The 16,951-nt window shown below is 44.2% G+C and overlaps 1 protein-coding gene across 5 annotated transcripts in view; it reads right to left on the bottom strand.

Annotated features, from left to right (window-relative positions):
• The window catches only part of cers3a (ceramide synthase 3a), an 82,338-nt gene that overhangs the window by 32,370 nt on the left and 33,017 nt on the right, over positions 1-16,951 (bottom strand). For all 5 annotated transcript variants that reach the window (XM_048562890.2, XM_048562886.1, XM_048562887.1 and 2 more), the window contains exons 5-7: positions 7,582-7,639; positions 5,033-5,083; positions 1,565-1,657 (exon numbers count right to left, since the gene is read on the bottom strand). In XM_048562890.2, the coding sequence (XP_048418847.1) occupies positions 1,565-1,657; positions 5,033-5,083; positions 7,582-7,639 (202 nt within the window). The remainder of the gene's footprint in view (positions 1-1,564; positions 1,658-5,032; positions 5,084-7,581; positions 7,640-16,951) is intronic.

Raw genomic sequence — 16,951 nt, 5'->3', positions numbered from 1 at the left:
TCGGTTTAAATCCTAATATTTGAAAAGCCTAGTACACAAAACTCCTGTGATTCAGATTGGTTCTCTTGCTTGGATTCAAACCTTTTCACTCTGTATACACACACACACACACACACACACACACACACACACACACAAAAAAAGAGTTTTACTCAAACATATAAGAACAACACCAAAAAGACCACTCGACACATCCCTTCAACCAGCCATAAATTCTGGAGGCAATTTTCTCTGTCCATTTACGTAAGTGAAAACAATCCAGTAGACTGGTATGAAGAAATAAATACACACATTGGATTAACATTTTTTAAAGGGATGCTATAATCCAAATGAGTGGAAGTTATACTTCAGCTGTAGTTCAGTCTGGGCACTGAACCTCAGAGTACATCCTGCCCTTTCAGTGGCATTTTAGCCACTCAGATTCCTAGAATGACACAAGGGTAATAGGGTTCAACTCAGGAGAACAGGTTGCATGGACGAGACTTGTTCAAGTACAGAAGATTAAGGGATGATGTAATCCAATATATTTAACATGATCAAACGAAAGATCAGAAAGGGTAGAAACAGAAAAACCAGATTCACCTGATGGGGAAATCCCAAACAGGCAAAACTTCAAATCAGAGCTTGACCATTTGGGATGATGTCAGGGAACAGTATGTCAGCCAACAGGACGTGGAAGTCTGGAACTTGTTCTCCAAAGAAATTATCAATTAAAAACCATAAAATCTGAGATAGAAAGGCTTATCTTTATGCAAGGGATACAGAACCAATGATCTGATTTAATTTATGAAGTTTCAGAAGTTGAATGGCCTGCTTCTCTTTCTCTGACTACCCAGGAAAAGGTAAGTTTCTTTCTTTCACAGGCTCTGTTGCCTGTCTTCAGTTGCCCTGGAGAAGATGGTGATGAGTCACCTTCCTGAACTGCTGCAGTCCGTCTGAATTGACTTTTCTGTAGCCGTTTTGTTCAACGGAGTGGCCTACTAGAATTTCAGACAGCACTTAAAAGTTAAACACATTCTGGAGTTACATGTAGGTCAAGCTAATTAAGGATGACAGATTTCATTTCTGTAGAAAATTAGTGAACCAGATGAGTTTTTATTGTAATTAGTGACAGTTTCATGATCATCAATACTCAAACTAGCTATTTTGTAGGCACCCTTGTCCTCATTACACTGCTCATCTATCTTCTAAAACGCTCATAAGCTTGACATCAGCCAGGACAAAGCAAAGCAGTCTGCTTGATTGGAACCATATCAAAATTCACACCCTCCAGTGCTAAAGATCGTGTGTTACCTTGCATGTAACCCAATGTTCCTTCATAGAAACAAAGAAGCAGGGTCAGTATATTCAGCCCTCTGTCCCTGTGATGCCTTTCAATTCAATCATGGCTGACCTACAGCTCAAATGCTATCCACCTTGACTAACTGTCAAAACTGCTTCCTAATAAAAATCTATTTGTTTCTTAACTGATCCTCAGCTTTACAGCTTGTTGTAGGTAAATGCCTAAATTCAATTTAATGTGTAGATCTTACACCAAATTAATTGTAATGATTCAAAATCTTACCTTTCTTTTTACATCTGACGCAATACTGAACAGTAGTGACCAATAAAAACTAAGCTCAGTTATGTAGTACCAATACTGCGAAGGTAACAGTGTCTGTGAAGAGAACAAAGAGACATGAACAAAATGACATTCTCAGATTCATTTATAGTATGTTATTAATACAGACCCAGGGAGATTAATCAATAAGGATTAAATCTAGATCACAGATGATTCGAGAGAAGTTCAGCAGCTCTAGCAGTGTTTGTGCAGAGAGAAACAGAATTAACACATCATGTTTGGTGAGACTTCAGAACTGTGATGTTGTGATCAGCTAACATTACAGAAACTACCTGGTGTTGCATTCAACTGATTTCTGCACAATGTGCACTATCCCCAACAACAGGTTAACACCTGGACAGCACCTTTAGAACCTCCCTCAGGATCCCATTTATTCATTCTCAAAACTCCAGTAACTAGGAGCCCACCACAGCAATCGGCACAACGTGAATTTCACCCCATACTCTGTCTTGTTGTGAAGACTGTGCACAGAAAGATCAGGTTGAATGTGAAATGGACAACTGAACTGATTCTGTGGGATTTCTGCCCAATGAGAGGGGTTTGAACTGCACCAGTTATCCCACAGTTCAATTATTTATCAGCAAGCTACACTGTTGTAAATTTAAGTTAACTGCTTCTATGTCACAGTGGCACAAAACTAAGTGTTGTTTGGTAGACAGAAAAGTGGTCTTGGCTCTGCATTATTTGATACAATCTTTATCATATAGGTTTAACTTCCCAGCTTGCAATGGGAATGAGCTAACTGGATGTAGGGAACTATCCCTGCTATCAGAGGAAGTAATCAGAGGCATGGCTGGAAAAGATCACACTACCAACACAATAAAAAGGACCGGCTGGAGACAGTCAAAATGGCAGGCAGCAGGAGCAGGATCCTAGTTTTAATGAGGAAGTAGTTCCATGACCTAAATCAGGTCAGGAGAGGTAAGAATATGATTGCATCTTAAAACATGTTCAATATCCCAATCGTTCCCTCTGCTTTGTCAAGCTGAAGAGAACATGCCATTCCTTCATAGGGAGAGGCAATGACTTAATAGTAATGTCAGTCAATGTTCTGGGGATGTGGGTTAAAAGTCCACCATTTCCTCATGCTAGGGGAGGCCAGAACGAGAGGGCATAGGTTTATGGTGAGTGGAGGGAGACTGAAAAAGGGCCTGATGGGCAACTTATTCATACAGAGTCTGGTAGATATATGAAACAAGCTGCCAGAGGAAGTGGTAGATGTGAGTACAATTACAACATTTGAAACACGTTTGGACAAACGCTTGGATTGGAAAGGTTTAGAGGGATATGGGCCAAATACAGGAAAATAGGATTTGTTCAGTTTGGGAAACCTGAGCAGCATGGAACGATTGGGCCCAAGGGTCTGTTTCTATGCTGTATGACCCTAGGACTCAAAATGACTAGAAGTACCTAGACTTACAGTCATCGAGATCATCAAATCCCTAGTGTGGAAACAGGCCCTTCTACCCAACAAGTCCACACCAACCCATACAGCATCCCACCCAGACCCATTCCCCCATAAACCCACCTAATCCACACATCCCTGAACACTATGGGCAATTTAGCATGGCAAATCCACTTAGCCTGCACATCTTTGACCATGTACCCACTTGATTGGATGATTCTTAACATGGAAATGGCACACAAATGCTGGACAAGCCAATGATGCACACATCCCATAAAAAAGTTTAAAATTAAAATAGCCCTTACCTTACCGGTCATGTTAACTTCCTCTCATCCCTATTTATACATCCACCACTGCCACTCTCATGTATGCTTCGCTGTCATCATTCTCCATTATATATACACATCTCTTCTTGCCTCCATTGCATGAGATAACAGCACAAAATGCAAGGAAGAGACTGAAGTTACCGTGCAAAGATTAGATTAGATTCCCTACAGTGTGGAAACAAGGCCTTCAACCCAACAAGTCCACACCACCCTTTGAAGAACCCCACCTAGACCCATCCCCCTATAACCCACGCACCCCTGCACACGACGGGCAATTTAGCATGGCCAATCCACCTAACCTGCACATCTTTGGACTGTGCGAGGAAGCCGGAGCACCCGGAGGAAACCCACGCAGACACGGGGAGAATGTGCAAACTCCACACAGACAGTCGCCCTGAAGCTGGAATCGAACTCCAGACTTTAGTGCTGTGAGGCAGCAATGCTAACCACTGAGCCAATGTGACACTGTGCCTCCCCCAGCAGGGTCGAAGAAGAGAGGGCAATGGTGGCAAGTAACTGAGGAGATTCTGGGAGAAGTCAGCTCACTCACCATGACCAAGAAGGGGATTGTGGAGGACCTGGTGCTCAACAGGAGGAACAGTGTTCAGAGGGTGGCAAATGAGGAGAATCTGGAAGAAGTCAGCTCACTCACCATGACTGAGAAGGGGTCATGGAGGACACTGTGTCAAAGAGCAGTGAAGAACAAATGGGAGTGAGAGGGAATGAGCCTGAATTAAAGAAAGAGGGAAAGAAAAGCAGTTGGAGCTCACGGGCAACAAAGACATGGATGAGCAGCCAGTGTCATGGTAGGATACTGCACAAAAGAAGGAGTACTGGGTGGCAGAACAAGCATAATCTGGGTAACTTGCCCATTTTTCTCGAACTTGTGGCTGCCATTCTTTAAACTGGAAACATCTTGTATGTATTCACTCATTTCATCAGTACTCCGCACTATTATCTCATAAGCATGACTGTTTGCCATTAGTTGTACAACAAGCAGGACCTTCTGAATCCAGTCTAAGAAAAGTCATCCAACAGCATTGTTTTCTTACAAGCCGACTTGCCAACATTGAGACATTAAATCACTGAACACCAGCACCACTGAGGGGGACATTTTCATCCCTAGACATGAATCCAGATCCCAAAGCAACTGCTCTACTTTGATTTGGGCCATAGCAGGAAACTCCCAGGAGAACAGAAGGAAATGCTTTAGATATATCCTCCAAGTATTCCTGAAGAGGTTAAATATCCGAGTCAAATCGTGGGAGTCCTTGCCCTTTTGGTCAGTCACAAGCAAAGGAGCACATCGGGTGGCACAGCACACAGCATTTTTACAGGGATTAACTAGGGGTAGCTGAGACATTGAAGGGAGTGCACAAACCTCCAAACAACCCCAACTACCCAACCATCCAAACACCAGCTGTCCTAGATGTGGCAGAGTCTGAAGATCATTGGACTCGTAAGATGTCTCAGAACCCATTAAGCCAGAGTACAGGGGCTGCTCAACCATGGTCCTGAGGAACTGACTAAGAAGAAAAACATATCAATGCTAAATAACACACAATACTGAGGCTCAAATTCAACTGATGATGGTTACTCCAGCTTCAAGAGTTGCAAGTACAAAAGTTTTGAAAGTAGGCAGGAACCACAGTTAACAGTTAAACACTCAGAGTGACTGACCTGTTTCGGATATCCTACCCACACCTCCCATGTGTCGTAAAACCACGGCTTCTGTAACAGAATAGAAAAACACAGCACTGGCATCATTAACCGAACACTTCAATAATCTGCACAGTGATAAAAGTGAGCAGGAGGCAATGCAACCCAAATCTCCTTTACAATTAAGGGGACAGTCAGAAAAATCTGACAATTCTTTGACACCTGTCACTTCCTCAGAGCGTCTCATCTTCAAAGCCAGTGAATTAGTTTTAAGTATAGACATTGGTACTTCTGGGGATGTTGCAGCTGCCAATTTGTGCAGAGGTTGAATCACAGATCATAGAATCCCTACAGTGTGGAAGCAGGTCATGTGGCCCATTGAGTCCACACCTACCCTCCAAAGACATCCCACTTAGGCTCATCCCCTACCCGATCCTTGCATTTCCCACTCTAGACACTATGGGCAATTTAGCAGGGCCAATCCACCTAACTTACACATCTTTGGACTGTGAGAAGAAACCGGAGCACCTGGAGGAAACCCATGCAGAGACAGGGAGAGTGTGCAAACCCCACACAGTCACCACAGGCTGGAATCGAACCGAAGTCCCTGGTGCTGTGAGGCAGCAGTACTAACCACTGAGTCACCGTGCCACCCCTATGAGTTTGAAATTTGACAGAGACTCTGTTCAAAGTGTAGGGACTGGCTGAAACCAAGTTTTACTTTCTCACAGGGCTGTATAATAAGTTGACAAAAATAAGCCACTTGTAGTGAATCAATTTATATAATAAAAAGAGAAACTTACATTTGTTTGGCATTGCTAATGCAGAAAATACTCTGTAGGGTTTTCCATTGGTTAAATGGTGGGACAAAGAATAAAGACAATTTCACAAGAGAGTCAAAATTTAAATAGTATTCAGAGGCTTCTGAAATGTTCCAGCGCGTGTGTTTTGAACAGTCAGGGGAATAAATTATCTCTGTATGTGCTGCAGTTTGTGAAAGCCTCCAAAACAGGTTTGTTCGTGAAATCTGCATTCATTATTAAGAATGGAGTGAAGTCTAAGAGCTCAGTTATGAAAATCAAAAAATGAATCAGGAACTGTTTACACAACCTTACCACTAGTCATCAAACTCTGGTTCCTCAGTCCTGCTTTCTATTCCTAGCAGACTACACCTACAAAAACTAAATATTTTATCTCTCTCCAGCTCATGGAATCTGTAAATCTCATTCCTGAGCAATTGAGCCTATGTTGCTTTTTGAGTTGGGGCATCATCGCTGGAGCTCCACTTGTAGATTCACCCCCAGGGTTGCTCAGACTGACCTCGTTCTTCAGGCACTTATCTTGCCTCATACTGAGAAGCAGCAATTAAGCCAATCTACACATTTGTAAGGAAAGATAAATTTCTCTGGATTTTGATTGACTACAAAGCGATGGTCTTAGGAGTAAATGGGATTTGTTTTGCCATGCTTTTTGAAATCTTTTACACTGTTTCCTTTGAGAAACTGTTTTGTGGTTTATTTATTTTTGTTGCTTTTGTGTAGTTTCTGATTTTTGTTAAAACTGAATTTGTTGCCTGGCATACTCATCTTTCAGCAAAAGATTGCCATGTCAAATTTTTTAAAAAATGATCCATCGAGCCAGATTTCATTCTGGGGTCTGAGTGGTAACATCAGTGGGATCATAGCCACCAACTCTTGTATTTCCCGTAATGGTCAGTAATATAATATAAGCTGATTTACAATTAGTTTCCCAGATATATTCTGAATGTTTGAAATCCTGTACATCAGGTGCATGATAAGTGCCTCGAGTGAAGAGAATTCTGGAGTAGGGCAAATATAGCCTCATTGATATAAAGTTCAGTGTAATGGGAAGCCTGGTATAAAGTAACAGCAGACCTGACTAGCATTTCACTACAGCTCCCCAGCATGGAACTTTTTGACGGCCAGGCCAATGACAGGTAGAATCCTTAGCAATACTGGGCTGACCATTCTCCTGAGGAGCAGGAACAGTGTCTCCAAGCCCAACAAGTAAATTTGTCAGGTTCACATTCACGGGAGTCCAGCGGATTGTGGCAGGTTTCACTGATGTGTTTATGGCAGATGCCCACTCTTTTGACAGGTAAGATATTGGAGCGGTTTAATAATTTATATAATCTAAGAACTCTACTGGAGTCCAGAAAATACCTCCACTGCCCAATAAAAAGCACCAAATTAACTGTATGCATGAAACATGCGAACAATACACCATGTGTTAATTCCTGTGGCCACAGTGTCAAAAGTGCTCCAAACTTATCAAACAAAGAACTGCGGATGCTGTAAATCTCGTACGAAAACAGAAGTTGCTGGAAAAAACTCAGCAGGTCCAGCAGCACCTGTGATGAGAAATCAGAGTTAAAATTGCAAATTCAGTGGCCCTGCCTCAGACCAGAAACATTAACTCTGATTTCTCTTCACAGATGCTGCCAGAGCTGCTGAGCTTTTCCAGCAACTTCTGCTTTTGTAATCAAACTTAAATGTCACTGAACTCCAATGGCATGAATTTGTATCAAAGCATGTAGTGAAATTACTTACATCAATCAGGACAGCAATACCGCCAGTAAATGCCAGGAGGTAAAATGTACATCGCCAGCTGGAAAATAAGCAAACAATTCATACATTAAACTAATTTCTCTTTGAAACAAACAGACTGCAATGGGTGTACACACACACACACACGCAGGGAAGCTGTTGGATCTATTTTATCTGTATTGGCTTTTTGATGCAGTTTTCTAATTAATCCCATTTCCTACCCATTCCTGATTGCCCAGAATATTATCCCCCGGCAATGTTACACATAGACACCAGGCCCAAGTGCTGTTGGAGAACCCAAACTAAGAATCAGAGCCACATTGAGAACAAAGTTTTTCCACTCTCTCTTTCTGGTGCAAACTACATTCTTCAACATGCTTAAAAAAGTAAACAGAATTTTACAGATGCTGAAAATCTGAAATAGAATGGCAAGTGTTGGAGTTACTGAGCAGATCGCATAACAAAAATATCCACATTAATGGTTGTCTCTCCGGAGAGACAGACAGACAATCTTCTTAACAGATGCCACCTGCTTAGTGCAATTACAGGGGGGCTATGGGAATGGCAAGGACAGAGTGTTAATGCCCTTCCATCTGGCAGAAATAAAATCAAAGTGGGCACACTTTTGTCAAGTGATTTAATGCCCACAAACACAAGATCATACTGGTCATGGAGAAGACAAGTTTGAGATTTCTTTACAACAGGTTTAATTGTTTTGTGTAATAAACAATCAAGAACCAAGCTGGATACAGGAAATACACACGAGGTGGAAAAGCAAATGTGAGAAGCAAAGAGGTATAATAAATAGAAAAGCTGGTAACTAAAATTAAGGGAAATCCTCAAATCTTCCTTCTATAAAGCACATTAATAGTAAAAAAGGTGGTAGAAGGGGATTTATGGCATATGAAGGACAAAAAAGGATAAAAAAAAAAGGAATTTACATTGAGAAGCAAGATGCATGGCTGACGTGTTAAATGAATACATTGTATCTGTCTTCACCTGCAATGCAGATGCTGCCAGGACATTACCACCTGTGGAGCTCCATCACTAAAAGGGTTTAGAAATGATGAGGAGATATTGGTAAGCTATTAACAGTTGAAGTTGATAAGGCACTGTGACCAGATGAGAAGCATCATGAAGGGACAGAGTGTGGAATTTGCAGAGACACACAAAAAGAAAGACATTAGATCTTTCAATCTAACTTGGATCAGGGCAGTGCTGGAGAAATGAAGAATAGTAAACGTTAGCTCAGAAAGCCATGTAAAGACTGTCTGTATTACTGGGCCTTTCAGTTTAATTCTAGTGGTGGGAAACCTCTGGAAACAATTATTCTGGATAAAATTAAGTCACCTGGAAAAATGTTGGCTGATTTGGAAGGATATAGTATGCTAGCCTTTATTAATTAACTTGTTAGGACACTGCTTAGATCTCAGTTAGAATATAATATACAATTCTTGCTGTCACACTATAGGATAGATGTGAATGCATTGGAGTGTATGGGGAAATGGTTCACAAGAATGTTTCCCAGGAGGAGATATTTCAGTTATTAGGAAAAATCAGAGAAGTTGGAAGTATTCTCCTCAGACAGGAGTTTTGAGAGAAGCTTTCAAAATATAAGACTGGACACAGTAGACAGAGGGAGCCTGTTCCAATTGTGAAGTGTTGAGAACCAGAGGGCATAGATTAAAGTGATTTGCAACAACAGCAAATGCATTAAGACAATACAGGCTCAAAGCTACCACTTTGAGGGGAGTACAGGAGCAGAGCGGCCTCAGCGTTCATTGCATGATTCTCTGAACGTGGCCAGGCAAGTTAAAATAGTTGTTAAGGCAGTTTTTAAAGATTCTTGCATTTATAAACAGAGGCATAGAGAATAAAAGCGACAAAAGGTCATCACTGAAAAGAACATCAAAAAGTATTTAAATATTGATGGGACTGAGTGTATGAAAAAGTGCAGTTATTGTTGTTTGAATACAAATTGCAATTAACATTTGAGGCCTAAGAGGATCAGATTAATCCAGTCTCAGGAGTATTCAAATACAGACTTAAATCTCAATGATATCACATCATTAAACTAAACCTTTTGTCACAATCTGTTCACTCAAAATGTTTAAAAAAAAAGTGGTCACATTTTCCCAGTAGAGATACCACAAAATCTCTGGCGTAGTCTCATCTCCAATTACAAGATAATTCTCCAATTCAGAGAATTTGCCAACAGCAGGAATGGAGAGATTGATTCACAAACAACTAAATGTATTTTCCAACGCATCGATCATAAAAGCATAAGACACCGTCCTGGTCATTGCTGATGTTCCCAGCAAGTCTTGTAACATTTCCACTTTAGGCCTGATAATTATTTAACTTCCATTTAGCAAGGCAAGTCTTGATGCCAGGCAATAGTGTTCTCACACACTGGAGTTTAAAGCAAATAGCTTTGGAATTAGGAGACTCTTCAGTAATGTGCAGTTTGTCTGTTTCTCTATACTGTCCAAAATGGGTTTACACTGAGGCCAAATTAATGGAGTTTGGCTGACCACTGGCTCTGGCCTGTCTGGAAAATTTTTTGCAAGACTACCCTCTCTCTGTAGTAGTTCAAAGCCTGCTCAGTCAGGTACGTTTGGAACAAATCGCCTCTTAGTGATATCTGGCGTTTCCATTTCCTTGATCTAAAGGGAACTTGTTGGTGCTCGCTTGTGTTCAGGCAGCTAGCTCCAAATAATACAACGTAGTACAGATGCAACGTGGGCAATAGGTAGGTTTAGCAGGTCATGATAACTGGGGTTCAGCACCAGATGGCTTTGACTATCTTTTATGCTTTCATCAGTCAGTGAACGTATGGGGTCATGATATTTGAGAGGACAGATCACTGGGAGCAGTGATGAGCACAGCATTCCAACTACAATGTATGTTATTAAAATTATTTGATGTCAACAAGGTTTGTGAGTTGTGCTATTTGTAAAATAATGCACAGTACTGTAGTGTAAAGTCTGATAGGACAATAGCTAAGATCTGGAGTCCAGCACTACCACACAGGATAAAGCTATTTTGTACAACAGGATGTTTCCCACCTTGCCTTTTGTTGCTGTTATCCTTTGATGGTCTCCGAACACTGGTGGTTCATGCAAAATTCTTTCCACTTGCATTCACTGGGATTATCATTTAGTTTTTAGCTATACAACCACTACCACAACCACTAGCTACGTTAGTGCTGATACTTTGGTGATGAACTCTCTGGATATACTTTTAAGACTGATTCACTGAGACTGCAGTGTTACACCATGAACTGCAATATTCCGTCAATTGTGTGAAATCTCTGTATACTATCTTGTCTAGAGGGTTCACAACAACCGAGATTGGGTGGTATAACAACTGATAAAAGACCGATTGGTTTGGGCTGACTGATACATGATACAGGACATACTTTGTGCTGCTCCAAGGCTCCAATCATGATCAAGAACACCTGGCCTTATGGACCGAAGGTCAGCCCTACTGTTGTGACCTCCATTTGACCTAAAGTTCAGCATTGAGGGTCTCGAGTTGGAAACTGTATCATGATTCATGGTGCAGCACACTGCTATAAGAATATGAAGCATCCGTTGACCCTGATGTGGCATGATGCTCTTTGCCTCAGGGCATGGGACATCATTGCATTAATTGTCACAGGGGATGTCTGTGACTCACACCACAGAGACTGTTTCATACATCTGCAGTTCAAGATCTTGCTGGGCAGTTTTACCTGATCAAATTCTTTGAAATTGTGTCACATCTTTCTTCCATTCTGGATGATTGGAAAGTGGAGGAGAGTGGGAATGACTGCTAGCCCATGCTCATTTTGTGGGAAGTTGTTTAGGACTAGACCCTGTGCTGGTTGAGGGTGGCCATTCAGGGAACTGACCCCACACAGGCTAGTTCATTATGTTCACCTCCTTCTGATTAGATGACAGTTCTGAGGAAGGGTCACACAACTCAAAATGTTAACTCCAATTTCTCCCCACAGACGCTGCCAGACCTGCTGAACTTTTCCAGCAATTTCTATTTTTGGTTTTGATTTACAGCATGTGTAGTTCTCTTGGTTTTTATTTGACACTTCTAATTTTCTTCAAAGTGCAGTATCAAGGCAAGGTGGTTTATTAGAGGTCATATTTAGGCACCAAGTAACTCCAGACTGTTTTGTGGTTATTGAGGGATTGAAAGTATGCTGGGGGTGGTGAAGGGACTTGTTGTTGCCAGCTAGCACTTGGAAGCTTATAAATGTTTGCAATAACGATAACACCAAGCTGAACATTCCCCCAGTACAATGTGAATGTCAGGACTGCAGCTGGATGGGATCTATCTGGTACAGCATATTTTACATCAGAGCAGTAATGCAGTGGATCAAACTCTTTAATGCATTAACATCCTGTTTTTTCAATTCCAAAATGATTCACTGGAAGGAAATACTGTTGCTGGAGTGCTGGGTGGCAAGATAATAAACAAACTTAATTTGATAGCCAATAAGACTTTGTAAGATTTAAAGAACATACAGAAGAATAAGACCATAGGATCACAGAATCCCAACAGTGACAATAGAGGCCATTCAGCCTATTGGGCCTGAAGAAGTAACCCTCCGAAGAATATCCCACTTATCACCGTAACCCTATATTTAACATAGCTACTCCACATAGCCTACACAAATTTGGATGGTGGGAGGAAATCAGGTCATCTGCTGGAAACCCACAGATACACACACACACACGGAATGTGCAAAGTCCACACAGACAGGCCCCTAAGGCTGGAATCAAACCAGGTCCCTGGTGCTGTGAGGCAGCATTGTTAAGCACTGTGCCACTGAGGTGCTAGGTATGGCAAGTAACATTCATGCCACACAAATGCCAGGCAATGACCATTTACAATAAGAGATAATCTGACAGCCTTTGACATTCAGTGTTACTGTGATTGAATACCTCATTATCAACATCTTGGGTGACCAGAAAAGTAGTGACAAAGAGGATTGATGAAGGTAGAGCAGTGGATGTCATCTATATGGGCTTCAGTACAGTGTTCAACAAGGTTCCCCACGATAGACTGATTAACAAGGTTAGGTCAAACAGAATACAGGGAGAACTAACTGTTTGGATACAAAATTGGCCCAAAAGCTAGAAAACAGAAGGTGGTGGTGAAGTGGTATCAGAGATAATGGGAACTGCAGATGCTGGAGATTCCAAGATAATAAAATGTGAGGCTGGATGAACACAGCAGGCCAAGCAGCATCCCAGGAGCACAAAAGCTGACGTTTCGGGCCTAGACCCTTCATCAGAGAGGGGGATGGGGGGAGGGAACTGGAATAAATATGGAGAGAGGGGGAGGCGGACCGAAGATGGAGAGTAAAGAAGATAGGTGGAGAGGGTGTAGGTGGGGAGGTAGGGAGGGGATAGGTCAGTCCAGGGAAGACGGACAGGTCAAGGAGGTGGGATGAGGTTAGTAGGTAGCTGGGGGTGCGGCTTGGGGTGGGAGGAAGGGATGGGTGAGAGGAAGAACCGGTTAGGGAGGCAGAGACAGGTTGGACTGGTTTTGGGATGCAGTGGGTAGAGGGGAAGAGCTGGGCTGGTTGTGTGGTGCAGTGGGGGGAGGGGATGAACTGGGCTGGTTGAGGGATGCAGTGGGGGAAGGGGAGATTTTGAAACTGGTGAAGTCCACATTGATACCATATGGCTGCAGGGTTCCCAGGCGGAATATGAGTTGCTGTTCCTGCAACCTTCGGGTGGCATCATTGTGGCAGTGCAGGAGGCCCATGATGGACATGTCATCAAGAGAATGGGAGGGGGAGTGGAAATGGTTTGCGACTGGGAGGTGCAGTTGTTTGTTGCGAACTGAGCGGAGGTGTTCTGCAAAGCGGTCCCCAAGCCTCCGCTTGGTTTCCCCAATGTAGAGAAAGCCGCACCGGGTACAGTGGATGCAGTATACCACATTGGCAGATGTGCAGGTGAACCTCTGCTTAATGTGGAATGTCATCTTGGGGCCTGGGATGGGGGTGAGGGAGGAGGTGTGGGGACAAGTGTAGCATTTCCTGCAGTTGCAGGGGAAGGTGCCGGGTGTGGTGGGGTTGGAGGGCAGTGTGGAGCGAACAAGGGAGTCACGGAGAGAGTGGTCTCTCCGGAAAGCAGACAGGGGTGGGGATGGAAAAATGTCTTGGGTGGTGGGGTCGGATTGTAAATGGCGGAAGTGTCGGAGGATAATGCGTTGTATCCGGAGGTTGGTAGGGTGGTGTGTGAGAACGAGGGGGATCCTCTTGGGGCGGTTGTGGCGGGGGCGGGGTGTGAGGGATGTGTCGCGGGAAATGCGGGAGACACGGTCAAGGGCGTTCTCAATCACCGTGGGGGGGAAGTTGCGGTCCTTAAAGAACTTGGACATCTGGGATGTGCGGGAGTGGAATGTCTTATCGTGGGAGCAGATGCGGCGGAGGCGGAGGAATTGGGAATAGGGGATGGAATTTTTGCAGGAGGGTGGGTGGGAGGAGGTGTATTCTAGGTAGCTGTGGGAGTCGGTGGGCTTGTAATGGACATCAGTTACAAGCTGATTGCCTGAGATGGAGACTGAGAGGTCCAGGAAGGTGAGGGATGTGCTGGAGATGGCCCAGGTGAACTGAAGGTTGGGGTGGAAGGTGTTGGTGAAGTGGATGAACTGTTCGAGCTCCTCTGGGGAGCAAGAGGCGGCGCCGATACAGTCATCAATGTACCGGAGGAAGAGGTGGGGTTTGGGGCCTGTGTAGGTGCGGAAGATGGACTGTTCCACGTAACCTACAAAGAGGCAGGCATAGCTGGGGCCCATGCGGGTGCCCATGGCCACCCCCTTAGTCTGTAGGAAGTGGGAGGAGTCAAAAGAGAAGTTGTTGAGTGTGAGGACGAGTTCCGCTAGGCGGATGAGAGTGTCGGTGGAGGGGGCCTGGTCGGGCCTGCGGGACAGGAAGAAGCGGAGGGCCTTGAGGCCATCTCCATGCGGAATGAGAACGCCCTTGACCGTGTCTCCCGCATTTCCCGCGACACATCCCTCACACCCCGCCCCCGCCACAACCGCCCCAAGAGGATCCCCCTCGTTCTCACACACCACCCTACCAACCTCCGGATACAACGCATTATCCTCCGACACTTCCGCCATTTACAATCCGACCCCACCACCCAAGACATTTTTCCATCCCCACCCCTGTCTGCTTTCCGGAGAGACCACTCTCTCCGTGACTCCCTTGTTCGCTCCACACTGCCCTCCAACCCCACCACACCCGGCACCTTCCCCTGCAACCGCAGGAAATGCTACACTTGTCCCCACACCTCCTCCCTCACCCCCATCCCAGGCCCCAAGATGACATTCCACATTAAGCAGAGGTTCACCTGCACATCTGCCAATGTGGTATACTGCATCCACTGTACCCGGTGCGGCTTTCTCTACATTGGGGAAACCAAGCGGAGGCTTGGGGACCGCTTTGCAGAACACCTCCGCTCAGTTCGCAACAAACAACTGCACCTCCCAGTCGCAAACCATTTCCACTCCCCCTCCCATTCTCTTGATGACATGTCCATCATGGGCCTCCTGCACTGCCACAATGATGCCACCCGAAGGTTGCAGGAACAGCAACTCATATTCCGCCTGGGAACCCTGCAGCCATATGGTATCAATGTGGACTTCACCAGTTTCAAAATCTCCCCTTCCCCCACTGCATCCCTCAACCAGCCCAGTTCATCCCCTCCCCCCACTGCACCACACAACCAGCCCAGCTCTTCCCCTCTACCCACTGCATCCCAAAACCAGTCCAACCTGTCTCTGCCTCCCTAACCGGTTCTTCCTCTCACCCATCCCTTCCTCCCACCCCAAGCCGCACCCCCAGCTACCTACTAACCTCATCCCACCTCCTTGACCTGTCCGTCTTCCCTGGACTGACCTATCCCCTCCCTACCTCCCCACCTACACCCTCTCCACCTATCTTCTTTACTCTCCATCTTCGGTCCGCCTCCCCCTCTCTCCATATTTATTCCAGTTCCCTCCCCCCATCCCCCTCTCTGATGAAGGGTCTAGGCCCGAAACGTCAGCTTTTGTGCTCCTGGGATGCTGCTTGGCCTGCTGTGTTCATCCAGCCTCACATTTTATTATCTTAGGTGGTGGTGAAGTGTTGCTTTTCAGACTGGAGACCTGTGACTAGAGGTGTGCCATAAGGATTGGTGCTGGGTCTACCGTTTCCTGTCATTTATATAAATTGGTCAGTGTACTGAATATAGACTTTGGGAGGTTATGTTGCAGCTTTACAAGACATTGGATAGGTCACTTTTGAAATACTGCACTCAATTCTGATCTCCCTGATGTAGAGAAGACGCTATGAAACTTGAAAGGGTTCAGAAAAGATTTACAAGAGGATGTTGCCAAAGTTGGAGATTTTGGCCTCTCGGGAGAGGCTGAGTAGGCCAGGGCTATTTTCCCTGGATTGCTGAGGGGTGAACTGACAGAAGTTTATCGAATCATGAGGAGCATTGATAGAGTGAACAGCGAAAGTCTTTTCCCCAGGGCAGCAGTCCAAAACTAGAGGACATAGGTTTAAGGTGACATAGGTTTAAGGTGAGAGGGGTAAGATTTAAAAGGGACTCAAGGGGCAACTTTTTCCACAGAGGGTGGTACGTGTATGGAATCAGCTGTAGGGGAAGTGGTGAAGGCTGGTACAATTACAATATTTAAAAGGCATCTGGATGGGTATATGAATGGGAAGGTTTAGAGGGAGATGGGCCAAATGTTGGGAAATGGGGCTAAATTAATTAAGGATATCTGCCCAGCTTGGATGAGTTGGATTGAAGGTCTGTTTCTGTGCTGTACATCCCTATGACTTTAAGTGATGTTACACCTCTATAAGTAATTGGCCAGACCATATTTGGAGTACTATGCTCAGTTTTGGGTACTTTATTTAAGAAAGAACATTAAAACCTCAGGGAGAGTATGAAGGAAATTTACGAGAACAATACCAGGAATGAGGGATTTTAGATTCAAGCAAAGATTACAGAAATTGGGCTTATTCTCCTTGGATCAAAAGAAGATTATGGAGTTAACCTTTTTCTTCAAAATTATAAAACAGTTTTGACAGGGTAAAGAAGGATGTTCTGTTTCCACTGATTGGTATGCCCTTAAGTAGCGGTCACAATTTCAAGACTGCCAGCAAGAGAGAGGAACAAGATTATTTTACTCAGTAGTTAAGATTTGAACTATGATGCGTGGTTGAGTTGTGAAGATGGATTAAATAGGTGGTTTCAAAAGAGAGCTGGATTTATGTTTGATAGGGATGAAATTAGAGGACTACTAAGATAGGGCTAGTGAGTGGGACTAGCTGGATAGCTCATTCGGGAGATTGTACAAACAGAAT

This window comes from Stegostoma tigrinum, chromosome 33, assembly GCF_030684315.1.
Source record: "Stegostoma tigrinum isolate sSteTig4 chromosome 33, sSteTig4.hap1, whole genome shotgun sequence".
Classification (NCBI taxonomy): domain Eukaryota; kingdom Metazoa; phylum Chordata; class Chondrichthyes; order Orectolobiformes; family Stegostomatidae; genus Stegostoma; species Stegostoma tigrinum.
This window is presented reverse-complemented; position numbering and strand designations above follow the sequence as displayed.